Source organism: Anomaloglossus baeobatrachus, chromosome 3 (genome assembly GCF_048569485.1).
Source record: "Anomaloglossus baeobatrachus isolate aAnoBae1 chromosome 3, aAnoBae1.hap1, whole genome shotgun sequence".
Classification (NCBI taxonomy): Eukaryota; Metazoa; Chordata; class Amphibia; order Anura; family Aromobatidae; genus Anomaloglossus; species Anomaloglossus baeobatrachus.
Window position 1 is genome coordinate 427,635,439 of NC_134355.1, and position 13,310 is coordinate 427,648,748.

The following is a 13,310-nucleotide window of genomic DNA, read 5'->3' on the forward strand; positions in this document are numbered from 1 at the left end:
GTCTGTGATTTTATGTGACCACTTAGTTTGCAAAAACATAAAACACAGACATGTTAGCAACCTAATAGAGCCCATTATAATCTCTCTGTGAAAACTTCAGACACTTAAATGAGGCTTCACTCTGGGGATAAGGTGCTGCAGGAGATCGCTCTGATAAGCAGATTTCTCAGAGGAAGAAACCGGCGTCAATCCTTTTACTGCCATCATTTGTACTCCAAATGAATACATTTTGATATCCATATAGTTGAACGCATGCATTAGATTGGGGGGAAAGCATTTTGAAGCCATTTACGTGCAATTTTTTTTTTTCTTCACACATGGAAAAAAAATCCCTTAGTAGATTAATTTGCAAAATTTTCCATGACGGCTAAAACTTATGGAAAAAAATAAATAAAAAATGTTTAGTTGCTCTTTTAAGGGATTGCCTACTACTTGGACAACTCCTTCTCATTCACCATATTTGCCCCATTAAAATAAAACACATATACTCTCCTCTGGTGTCAGCAACAATCTAGTGGTGCTGGCACTCGCTCTCCCGGGGCTCAAGTGAGGTTGTTACGTCCTGCAAGCCTAAAGCGGGCTTTACACGCTGCGACATCGCTAGCCGATGGCGAGCGTGATAGCACCCGCCTCTATCGTTATGCCGATATTTTGTGATCGCTGCCGCAGCGAACATTATCGCTACCGCAGCGTCACACGCACTTACCTGGTCGTCGTCGTCGTTGTGACTGCCAAACAATCCCTCCCTCAAGGGGGAGGGACATTTGGAATCCCAGCGACGTCACTAAGCGGCTGGCCAATCAAAGCGGAGGGGCGGAGATGAGCGGGACGAACATTCCACCCACCTCCTTCCTTCCTCATTGCTGGCGTGTGGCAGGTAAGGAGAGGTTCCTCGTTCCTGCGGTGTCACACGTAGCGATGTGTGCTGCCGCAGGGACGAGGAACAACTTCGCCTAAGCAACAGCAGCGATATTTGAGAATGGACCCCTATGTCAACGAGGAGCGATTTAGGACGTTTTTGCAACGATCCAAAATCGCTCCTAGGAGTCACACACAACGAGATCACTACAGCGGCCGGATGTGCGTCACAAAATCCGTGACCCCAACGAGATCGCTGTAGAGATCTCGTAGCGTGTAAAGCCCTATTTGTAGTGCTGCACACCGACGTTATTGGGACTTGTGAACAATAGGATGCTGGCATCAGAGGTGCAGGCTGCCCTATTCTGATTGCCATGGAGGACCGATCAAGATCAGGGACTAGACCAACGTAAATCTTTTTGTTCAACTCTATTACTGGTCTTAAACTACACACAAAATTGGCAAAGCTCATTGATGTGCATAGTGACCATACATTTAAATGTTTCCTAGGCACCTGCTGGAATTCGGGTCCTCATGAGCTGCACTCACAGTTACTACATCGAAGAGATGGGCATCTTTCAATTCTATATGGAACATCCCGTTCCTGCTTATTTAGTGGCCCTTACTGCAGGTCATCTCCTTCCAGCTGATATAGGTCCCAGGTAAGGGTCCTTCTTTTTATCTTACAGCATAGTTATATGAGTGACATTTGCCATGTTTTTGGCCTAAAAGGTTCCCCCCAGGTTTAAACAACAGAAAATAGAAGATATTTCCTACAGATTGAAGGGGTTCTTCAAGAGTGAGATTAAATGGCATTTGTGGTATAATTCAAACTGGAGACTGTCTTAATACCGTGTTATTATTGTCTGAAGATATATAGCTCCCAAAACCTGTGTGTCAACTAACGAGCTGTATCACACCCGTCAGTCAGACTGTCATAGGTAAAGAAATATATCTTTTCCTCTGGCTGAACACAATAAAGTTATCTCCAGGATCTTTGGGGTCATTCTCCTCAATTTTTACATTGGTTGGGCACAGTCAGTCTCCATGCACTCCTATGAAGATGTAAGGCTCGCTGAGAAGGACACGGGGATGTTGCTAGAGATTTCCTTATCGAGCACATCATTGGTTAAAATATTTCTTAACACATAGTTACATAAGTTGAAAAAAGACTTGGGTCCATTTAGTTCAATCTTCCTCCACCAAATATATATTTTGTCATTAAATCATTTATAGCAAACAATGTTTTGTGTACTGAGGAAATCATCCAGTCCTTTTTTTAAAAGTTTTTGTTTGCCATTACTACCTCTTGTGGTAGGGCATTCCACAATCTGACTGCTCTAACTGTGAAGAACCCTTCCTTTCTCTGACGCCTCATTGGGGGACACAGGACCATGGGTGTTATGCTGCCTATCCATAGGAGGACACTAAGTAGATGCAAAAGCATAGCTCCTCCTCTGCACTATACACCCCCTGGCTGGGCCAGGCAAGCTCAGTTTTAGCTTAGTATCTGTAGGAGGCACATCTTCCAAGGTTTTGTTATTTTTTGAGGGTGGCGGTTTCCTTTTGGGACCGATCTCCCAATACCATCAAGCCCAGAGCTCACACTGTTTATTTGCTCTGTTTATTTGCTTCAGCTACGTACTCTGATTGCAGAAAGCTGGCAGAGATTATCCTTCGGTGACAAGCTGTGTGCTGACTGGAGGGAGATGTCACAGAAGCTCCCTTCCCGCCGTTTTTTTGCTACAGACAGCAGGGGGGCACACTGACTTATTCTTGGCGCTCTTTTACCACTAAGCCCCCTCCCCCCGCGGCCGCGATAAGCCCCCTTCCCCCTGCCACCCCGAAAAGCGTGCGACGATCTCCACACAGAGATAACAGCTCAAATCAGAGCTTACTCCTTCCTGAGGACGTAGGGCTATCGGCTGATTCTGGTGAGGTACTTGCTTCACTTGTAGCTCTGCTGACCATTGCTCCCCATCCTGGCATACTCCTATTAGGAACATGCAGAATTCTAAGGGCACTAAGAGCGCTAAGGCTCACATAGTCTATTATTCAGCCGGCACTACCTGCCACGCTGAGCTACCACGTAAACACACCTCTTCTCTCTGTGGTTCCTGTGCCCCTATAGCCCCCCAAGAACCCCCCGCCACCACCGCCGCCGCAACCGTCAGCCTAGAGCCTCGGGCTCCCAGCCCACCGGAATGGGCACAGTTTGTCCCAATCCATGGAAAAACTGTCACAGAACCTGGTTCTGACTATGCAATGTCGTCCTCCACACCCTTCTGGGCCCCTGGATGGAACGCAGCCTGAGGATACCCCTATGGAGGATCCTTCTGAGGTAATCCGTGCACATGCTTCACCGGTTGCAGGGATCAGGAAAAGAGCCGGCCGGGTGTCTCCAGCACTCTCTCATGGCCCCCATGACTCTCCCTCGGGAGCACACAGGGCAGGCTCTCCCACACGCTCCATGGCTTCTGAAGAGTTGGAGGAGGGAGAATGCTGTTTGTACCAGGAGGATTCCTTGGTATCATCCTCCCCAGATGATCAAGCTGCAATAGACTCCCTTATAGCAGCAGTCAACCAAACACTGCATGTGGAGGATCCCCCATCCACTACCACTGACCATGTGGTCTCCTTTAAGAGGGCAAGGAAACCCCAAAAGGTTTTCGCTGATAACTCAGAGTTTCAGGACATCCTCACAAATCAAAGGGAGAAGCCTGACAGGCGCTTCGGTAACTGAAAACTCATGGAGTCCCGGTACCCTTTTGCCTCACCTGCCCCTAAGGGCTGGGCCGATCCGCCCTCAGTCGACAACCCCCCCACCCCCAGTCTCCCGCCTTGCCACAAAGACGCTCCTGTCTTTACCCGATGGTTCCGCCATCAAGGACCCGACAGACAGGTGGAGCACCTCGCCCGCTCTGTTTTTGAGGCTGTGGGTTCCTCCCTCTCGCCCTCCTTTTGCCTCTGTATGGGTCGCAAAGGCGATCTCTGTCTGGGCAGAATCCCTTAACACTTCGCTTGAGGAATCCCAGTTCCCTCATAACTTCACAGAGGTAACAGCTCAAAATTGCCGCTGCGGTGGAGTACCTCATGCAGGCCTCCATGGACGCTGCTACCTGCGCAGTGTTTGCTGCTTCAAATACCATAGCCATCCGTAGAGCTCTCTGGCTCTGACAATGGCGAGCGGACTCTGCCTCCAAGAAGTCTCTCACGGGCATTCCATTTTTTCCAGACAGATTATTTGGCGAACGTCTGGACAAGCTCATTTCTGACGCCACGGGAGGAAAGAGTACCTCCTTCCCCCAGCTGAAGTCAAGGATGGTGCTAGCTTCGGCAGCACATATGCTCAAATGCAGAGCTACACAGAAGATTAGCATGGCCCCTGCTCAACAGATCAAGGATGACATGGAAATTCGTGAAACATTCAACATTTTACCTTCACCAGACGTCCACAGTCTTCATCCGCTCCTTCGAAACTCATTGGTTGGTCGGGTCGACATCCCGTGCTGTCTCCGCCACCAGCCGCGGACTACGCAGGGACCGACCTTCTCAGCTCTCCCCGAAACCCACTTCGTCATGGCAGCCTAGACCGAAACAGTCCAGGACTAGGGATACTCGTCCACGACGTTTTCTCCCCTCATGACTCCTTCGGCGCCCCGGAAGACACACTCATTGTAGGAGGTCGACTGTGGCTCTTTTCAACACATCTGGGCTGCCGCCTCAGACGACAAATGGGTGCGAGACCTTGTGTCTTCCGGTTACCACATAGAACCGACTCGGGGGCGGGTCCGAAATTCTTTCTCTCAAACCCCCCAAAGACTCGAAAACGACGCAAAGTTTTTTTTCTCAGCAATCCACCTTTGTGGACCCCAAAAAGGATGGGTCAGTTTGACCCATCCTGGACCTCAAACATCTGAACAAACATGTGCACGTACGGAGATTCAGAATGGAGTCCCTAAGGTCCATTATTGCATCCATGGTTGAAGGGGAATTCCTCGCTTTAGTCATCAAGGCCCCCTCCTTCTGCGACTTCTCAACCAGCGTACAGATCACTGTGGACACCCTATCCCGCTTAGGGTGGCTAGTGAATCTAGACAAATCATCCCCGATCCCATCACGATCCATCACCTTCCTGGGCATGTCCCTGGACACCCATCGGGGCTTGATCTATCTCCCCCTGGACAAGGCGATCGCTCTTCAACGAGCGGTACGCTGCCTTCTACGTCCTCCGTCTCGCTCCATTCGATTCAGCATGAAGGTGCTCGGCAGGATGGTGGCGGCTATGGAAGCAGTACCCTTTGCTCAACTGCACCTCCGCCCACTGCAGCTACCCTTCTAGCGGCCTGGGACAAGAGCCCCTTCTCCCCGGACAGACATCTTCACCTGACGCCTTCAGTCAGGTACGCACTCCGCTGGTGGCTTCGATCCTCATCCCTATCGAAGGGGAGATCTTTTCTCCCAGCGAACTGGCTGGTCCTGACCACGGACGCCAGCCTCCTAGGCTGGGGAGCAGTGTACCGGCACCACACTGATCAAGGACGTTGGACGCCCCAGGAGTCTTCCCTACCCATAAACATCCTGGAAATCTGCGCGATCTTCCTCGCACTCAGGGCATTCTGCCCTCTTCTAGAGGGTCGACAAATTCGAGTCCAATCGGACAATGCGACAGCTGTAACCTACATCAATCGCCAAGGGGTATATTTGCAGCAAAGCAGCTTATCTCGAGGCCCACAGGATCCTCAGCTGGGCCGAATCGACAGGTCAGTGATATCAGCGGTACACATACCGGGAGTAGAGAACTGGGCAGCAGACTTCTAAGTCGCCAAGGCCTGGCCGCCGGAGAGTGCTCTCTCCACCCAGAAGTGTTCCTACACATCTTCACTCGCTGGGGTACATCAGACGTGGATCTAATGGCCTCAATGTTGAACGCAAAGGTACCCGCGTTCATAGCCAGGTCACGCGATCCGCAGTCCATCGGCGCGGATGCTCTAGTCTGCTCCTGGCTCCACTTCCGCCTGCCTTACATATTTCCACCCCTACCTCTGCTGCCGCGGGTAATCAGGAAAATCAAGGCAGAGGGAGTCCCGGTGATACTGATAGCACCGGACTAGCCCAGGCGCACCTGGTAAGCCGAATTAGTTCAAATGCTCGTAGACGTACCGTGGCGCCTTCCAGACATCCCAGACTTGCTGACACAAGGGCCCATTTCCCATCAGAACTCCAGAGCCCTGAAGCTGACGGCATGGCCAGTGAGACCTGGGTATTAACAAGAGCAGGATTCTCCCCCGCGGTTATCTCTACCATGATCAGCGCCCAAAAGCCTGCTTCATCCCGCATTTACCACTGTATGTGGAAAATCTTCCTTTCATGGTGCAGGGAAACTAACGTCCAGCCTCTGCCTCTGGCCATCCCCAGAATTCTCGATTTTCTGCAGGTTGGCTCTCAGTTCCCTTAAAGGGCAGGTCTCAGCGCTCTCAATCTTCTACCAATGCCGCCTGGCTCAAAAAACGCAGGTCAAGACCTTCCTCCAGGGTTTTTCCCATCTAGTTCCCCCGTACAAACGGCCGTTGGAACCGTGGGACCTCAATCTCGTTCTGGACGGTCTCCAGAGGTCCCCCTTTGAACCTCTCAAGGAATCCTGCCTTGCTTTTCTGTCCTGGAAGGTAACGTTCCTGGTGGCAATTACGTCCATCAGACGGGTTTCGGAGCTAGCAGCACTCTCTTGCCGCGAGCCTTTTCTGATTTTTCACCAGGACAAGGTGGTTCTGCACCCCCTTCCGGATTTTCTTCCAAAGGTTCCTATCCCGTTTCATTTGAACGAGGACATTGTTCTGCCTTCCTTTTGTCCACACCCAGTTCATAGGGTGGAAAGGTCTCTGCATTCGTTAGACCTCTCAGATATTACATATCCAGGACAGCCCCTTTTAGGAAAACGGACTCTTTGTTCGTCATTCCTGAGGGGCCTAAGAAGGGACAGGCAACTTCAAAGGCGACTCTGGCTCGCTGGATTCGCTCTGCTATCCAGGAAGTCTATCGCTTGCAACTCAAGCCCATTCCTAGTGGGCTACGGGCTCATTCCACGCGAGCAGTTGGCGCTTCGTGGGCCATTCGGCATCAGGCTTCAGTGGAACAGGTGTGTAAGGCTGCGACCTGGTCTAGCCTACATACGTTTTTCAAAGCATTACAGAGTCCTTGCCCAGGTTTCAGCTGAGGCAAATCTGGGTAGGACAATTCTGCAAACGGCAGAAGAGCACCTTCTCTCAGTAGGTGCTCCAGGCTGTCTGGGACTGGTTCCTAGTCCTTGGGTTGCGTTGTCTTGTTTTTATTTTTCCCACCCATGGACTGCTTTAGGACGTCCCATGGTCCTGTGTCCCCCAATGAGGCGTCAGAGAAAAACGGATTTTTGTGTACTCACCGTAAAATCGTTTTCTCTTAGCCATCATTGGGGGACAGAGCACCCACCCTGTTGCCCTGTTGGGCCTTGGTTCTCTCAGTACCTTATTTGGTTATGACTTTTTTTTTTTCTCATGTTCCTCTGTTGAGGTAAGTTTTTACTGGCTTTTTCTCCTACTGCTTGTGTACTAAAACTGAGCTTGCCTGGCCAGGCCAGGGGGTGTATACTGCACAGGAGGAGCTATGCTTTTGCATCTACTTAGTGTCCTCCTATGGATAGGCAACATAACACCCATGGTCCTGTGTCCCCCAATGATGGCTAAGAGAAAACGATTTTATGGTGAGTACACAAAAATCCGTTTTTTTAACTACCGGAATAGACTTTCTTCCACTCGCAGTGTATGCCCCCTGGTTCACATTGTCTTTTGAAGGAATAAGTCATGAGCCAGTCCTTTGTATTGGCCACACATGTACTCATACATATAAATGGGATCTCCTCTGAGACGTCTTTTTTTCTAAGCTAAGAAATTCCAACTGTTCCAAGCTCTCATCATATGGGAGGCCTTCCATTCCTTGTGATAATCTGATTGCCTGCCATTCCAGTGACTCTAACGTCTGAACACATTGCAGTGCACTGCTGATTGAGGTATGTGATACAGCTATTGTAAGTTGAAACACAGGAGCCAATATCAGTCTGCAGCCCGTACTGACACGTGACTAGGACGGGCTGCAGTTTGGGTTAAGGTAAGAACACCATTTTATCTACTACTTGGAGAATCTCCTTAAGGCTTCTCTGATTCTTAAAAAATGTAATAGGTTCCAGACCCCTCAATAGGAGTGTACATCTACACTGTTCTCCCAAGTGCAGCCATGATTTCGCTGGTAGAGCCTCCGAGGCGTAATAGCTCCTCGTTGTGTAGGCGCTTTTATTATATTTTGGATGTTTCCTTACATTCAGAAATACCATTCAGGCTGCAATGCAGTGACAGCACTCACTACTTCAGTATTTATCTGTAGGTCTTAGCAGACATGGCAGTCAGAAGTGGAGAGGCTGGGAAGGACGCTGCTTGTCTTGAGCCGCTTTCCTGAGTTTTGGAGGAGACTGCAGGGAAAGCAGCTGAAAGGTTTCTGTGCTGGAGGAACTATATAATGCAATAGGCACTGTAGAGTCAGTTTTTTTGCCATCAGGCACAATCCGGCAAAAACATGAAAAAACTGATCCGGCGTCTGTTGCCGCCGGATCAGTTTTTTCCCCTATAGACTTTCATTAGCGCCGGATGGCCTTGCGTTTCATCCGTTTTTTGCCGGATCCGGCAAAATTTACTTGTCCGGCGGCCGAATGAAACGTTGAAGTGAACGTTTTTTTGTCCGGCGTGTTTTATAATGGAAGCCTATGGACGACGGATCCGGCGTAATGCGGCATAAAAACGGATCCGGCCGCCGGATCTGGTTTTTTGAACTGAGCATGCTCAGTATCACACCGGATCTGTCAAAAAAACTGAAGGAACTGATGGAAAAAAACTGATGCGACTGATCCGTTTTTTCGCCGGATCCATCGCATCAGTTTTTTTCGCCAGATCGTGCCTGATGCCGAAAAATTGATGTGTGAAAGCAGCCTAAGGCTATGTGCGCACTAGAGCTTTTTACCTGCGGATTTACCCGCGGATTTGCCCCGGAAATTTCTTGAGAAATGTCTGCAATCTTTGTGCAGACATTTCCCATGAAATTCAATGAGAAAAAAAATAGTTGTGCGCACTGTGCGGATTTTTCTCAAGAAAATTTCTTGAAACACAGACGTCGCACTCCCTGGACGCCGCACAGAAGCACTTCCGTGCGACCTCCAGGTGCCCGTGCAGTCTGTGTCCTGCTCCGGCCTCGCGGCTGCCTGCACTGCAGGGTGTCAGTGTCTGCCCGCAGTGTCAGCAGCCTGTCACGCGGCAGCGCAGGCAGACACTGACATCCTGCAGTGCTGGGAGCCGCGGGGATGACGATCGCTGCTGTCAGGAGGTGAGATCATTACCTGCTGTGACGATCTCCTGCCTCCTGACGTCACCGCGGTCACTGCTGTCTATGCCCGTCTCGCGAGCGGCCCGAGACTGTCACTAGCGGTGACGTCACGGGCTCTCGCGATACTTCTGACAACGCGGCGGGCATAGAAGTCAGTGACAGCGCTGACGTCAGCAGTACAGGAGATGATCACAGAAGGTAATGATCTCATCTATGCTCCTGATGGCAACGCTCGTCATCCCCTGCAGTGACCTGAGCTGACCTATTGATGTTAGCTCAGGTCACTGCATTGCTCTCCCAGCCAATGGGGAACATTCTGTTCTTCATTGACTGGGACAGCGACTATGGTATGGATCGCCGTGCCCCCCCCCCCCCTTATTGGATTACGCCGGACGTGGAATTGATTGTGCTCTTTTCAATAAATTGGTTAAAGAGGGAATGTTTTGGGGAGTGTTTTTTCAAATAAAACTTTTTTTGTTGTCTATTTTTTAATTATTACTGACTGGGTTGGTGATGTCGGGTATCTGATAGACGCCTGACCTCACCAACCCCAGGGCTTGATGCCAGGTGACATTACACATCTGGCATCAACCCCATATATTACCCCGTTTGCCAACGCACCAGGATTGGCACGTCTAATGGATGCGCCACTTCTGGGGCGGCTGCGGCCTGCTATTTTTAGGCTGGGGAGTGTCCAATAACAGTGGACCTCCCTAGTCTGAGAATATCAGACCCCAGCTGTCCGCTTTACCTTGGCTGGTGATCCAATATGGGGGGGACCGCACGTTTTTTGTTTTAAATTATTTATATAATTTAAAATAACAGTGTGGGGTGCGCACTGTTTTGGATTATCAGCCAAGGTGAAGCTGCCAGCGGTGGTCTGCAGGCTGCAGCCGTCTGCTTTACCCTAGCTGGCTACAAAAAATGGGGGGACCTCACGTCATTTTTTTTAATTATTTATTTATTTTATGGCTAAATACAAGGCTAAGCACCCTTTAGTGCCACATGAAAGTCACTAAAGGGTGCCAGCTTAGAAAATGCAGGGAGGTGGAACATTATATAGGTTTTTCTCATCTATCTATCTATCTATCTATCCCTCTATCCATCTATCCATCTATCCATCTATCCATCTATCCATCTATCCATCTATCTATCTATCTATCTATCTATCTATTCATCTATTCATCTATCTATCTATCCCTCTATCTATCTATTCATCTATTCATCTATCCATCTTTCCCTCTATCCATTATCTGTCTATCGATTATCTTTATTATTTATTGCAGGGACAAACCTGCGGCAAATCCGCGGCAAAACCGCATGCGGATTTGGTGCGGATTTTTTCCGCAGGTCCGGAAATCTTTCACTGGCAGAAGTTTCTCAAGAAATTTTCTTGAGAAACTTCACATTTCTAGTGCGCACATAGCCTAAGGCTTCTGTCTCCTGACAATGGCAGCTTCCGATCATGGATATGTCACTTGGGGCATTGAGTGGAAGCTTCAAAAATTGGGAGAAGACACTTGACACCACTGCAGGGAGTTTCCTACGTGAAAGACATCTGGCTGCTTCAGAAGATAGGTTCTATCCCCATGTCAGCAGGCACTTTTTCTGACTGGCTGTGAAATGATTAGCAGAGGACTTTGGGTGCTCTGCTTATCTTCAAGGACGCAGTTGGGGAAGTCTGATGCTGCCAGGTCCTCTCACTTTAGAATATGAAACACTAAGATTTTTTTTCTTTTAGAAAACAGCACCTATTTAGTGTGAAAAATATTGTACTCCATATTCATATTAGTTCTTTTCATTTTCTATTTCTCATAGAAGTCGAGTATGGGCTGAACCTTGTGTGCTGCCTATGGCTGTGGGTAAACTGGCAGGCCGGGTGGAACAGTGGCTTCAAGCTGCAGAAACTTTGTACGGCCCCTACATTTGGGGAAGGTGAGACACTATTGTTTATCAGGTGTATCCTGACATTCTCATCAGTTTGAAATATGATGTGGTTTTTAAGTGAATATTCTATATAAGATCAATCTGCAAATAATTTTAGGGGTAATTTAGAAATGTTCAATGTTCACCATTCTTGTATCTGCACAGTAGGAACACCCAAATAACCCTCAAAGGAAACTCTTTTTAGATGTCAAACAGCTCATTTTAGGTGGAAATAATCATGGGTAAATTACTTTGCTCTCTGTGGAAACATAATACACATTTAGCACTATAAACGCAGCACAATCAAACACTGTAAGATCCAGCAGCTGCTGTTGTTTAGGTCTTAGTTTGGAGATGAACACTCAGCTGTGCATTACAATGCTGCAACTCCACTAAATTTAACCCCGTGTGAGAACACTTCATTAATCAGAGGTGTCATAAGCAGTAAGCTAGCACATGGTACTGTAGCCTGGTCTTGGAGTTCATAAACTGGCTTAAAGGGAGCCTATCAGGTGCAATATGCGCCCAGAACAAACAGCAGTTTTGGGTGCATATTACTAATCCCCCCTGCCTAGCTGTCCTGCCTATAGCAGCATAGATAAAGAGATCTTTAGAAAAAGTATTTCTAAAGATCCTTTATAATATGCTAATGAGACCAGCAACTAGTCGCAAGAGCGTTAGTTCCCTTGGCTAGTTGGCCCCCTTAGCATGTAAGCACAACCCTGTGGGCGTGCTAATATGCTAATGAATGTGCAGCATCAGAGGATGATCACACTCACCTCTCCACTGCCATCACAGCCGACTCCTGGTTTCAGCTCAGTGCGCATGATCCTTTACTTTCTGTTATGCGCTTTACACAAGTTTGAAGCCAGGACGCGTACACCCGGCTACATAGTGCACATGACTGACAGTCCGGGATCATGTGCACTGAGCTGAAATCCAGCAGTTGGACGCGATTGCAGCAGAGAGGTGAGTGAGATCATCCTCTGATGCTGTGCATTCGTTAGCATGTTAGCACGCCCACAGGGGTGTACTAACATGCTAAGGGGGCCGACTATACAAGGGAACGTCCTTTCTTGCGACTAGTCCCTGGCCTCATTAGCATATTATATGGGATCTTTAGAAATACTTTTTTCTAAAGATCTCCTTATGTATGCTACTATAGGCTGGGTCAGTTAGGCAGGGAGATTAGCAATAAGTACCCAAAATTGTTCGGGGTGCATATTGCACCTGACATATTCCCTTTAACACTATAAACTGAAGACTAAGCTTCACTCTGTCATTGTTGGTTTTAGAACACACTTGACTGTGGGATTAGATGTTTATAGATATGCTGTGGAATTTGTCATTCTGTACGGAATAAACATTGATGAATCTGATAGTATTCGTTTGTGCACCTCACTTGCAGTCTTGTAAAAGCTTTGTGATCCCTGGATTCACTATTATCATAGTATTGTTTCTATAGCATCTGTTTCATTGTAGATGTGAGCAGATGTGGGAACTCTTAGGAACTACAGCCTTAATGGGCACAGTGGGCCCAAGTCCCTATGGGGCCACTGCTATTTCTGTGCCATATGCTCTAATTATAGATCTATATTTATGCAGTTATTACACAGCTCTTTCTTATATTTTTCTCCAAAATATTCCTTGTAGAACATTGGTCTGGTGTCCACTTTGGAGCTCCATGGCAGCCATGCCAGGGCCAATTTTCTTACTGCAGTTTGCATTGTCTTGCTCCAGTTCGGCAGAGCACTGACGTGGACTCCGGGCCAGTGTCCTTCTAATCTTTTGCTCAGCTCTAAGAACTGTTATACATTGTTTGCCTCAGTGCATTCCCTTTTAAGCGTCTCTCAACAATCGTCCTCCCTTCCTTCATTCTAGGTACGATATAGTCTTCCTGCCCCCATCCTTCCCCATAGTTGCCATGGAAAATCCCTGTCTGACATTCGTCATTTGCTCCATCCTGGACAGTGAGGATTTCCTTCTAATTGATGTTATTCATGAAATTGCACATGGCTGGTTTGGAAATGCAGTGACAAATGCCAGCTGGGAGGAAATGTGGCTGAGTGAAGGCTTGGCAACCTATGCCCAGCGCCGCATCACCACTTTGGTATATGGTGAGT

General features: G+C 48.4%; 1 protein-coding gene and 1 pseudogene across 1 annotated transcript in view; both read left to right on the forward strand.

Moving 5' to 3' along the window:
- Positions 1–13,310, forward strand: part of RNPEPL1 (arginyl aminopeptidase like 1) — a 91,841-nt gene that overhangs the window by 25,888 nt on the left and 52,643 nt on the right. Inside the window, exons 3-5 of the mRNA XM_075340370.1 lie at positions 1,369–1,520; positions 11,080–11,196; positions 13,069–13,304. Of these exons, the coding sequence (XP_075196485.1) occupies positions 1,369–1,520; positions 11,080–11,196; positions 13,069–13,304 (505 nt within the window). The remainder of the gene's footprint in view (positions 1–1,368; positions 1,521–11,079; positions 11,197–13,068; positions 13,305–13,310) is intronic.
- LOC142297910 (U6 spliceosomal RNA) lies at positions 4,183–4,296 on the forward strand (annotated as a pseudogene).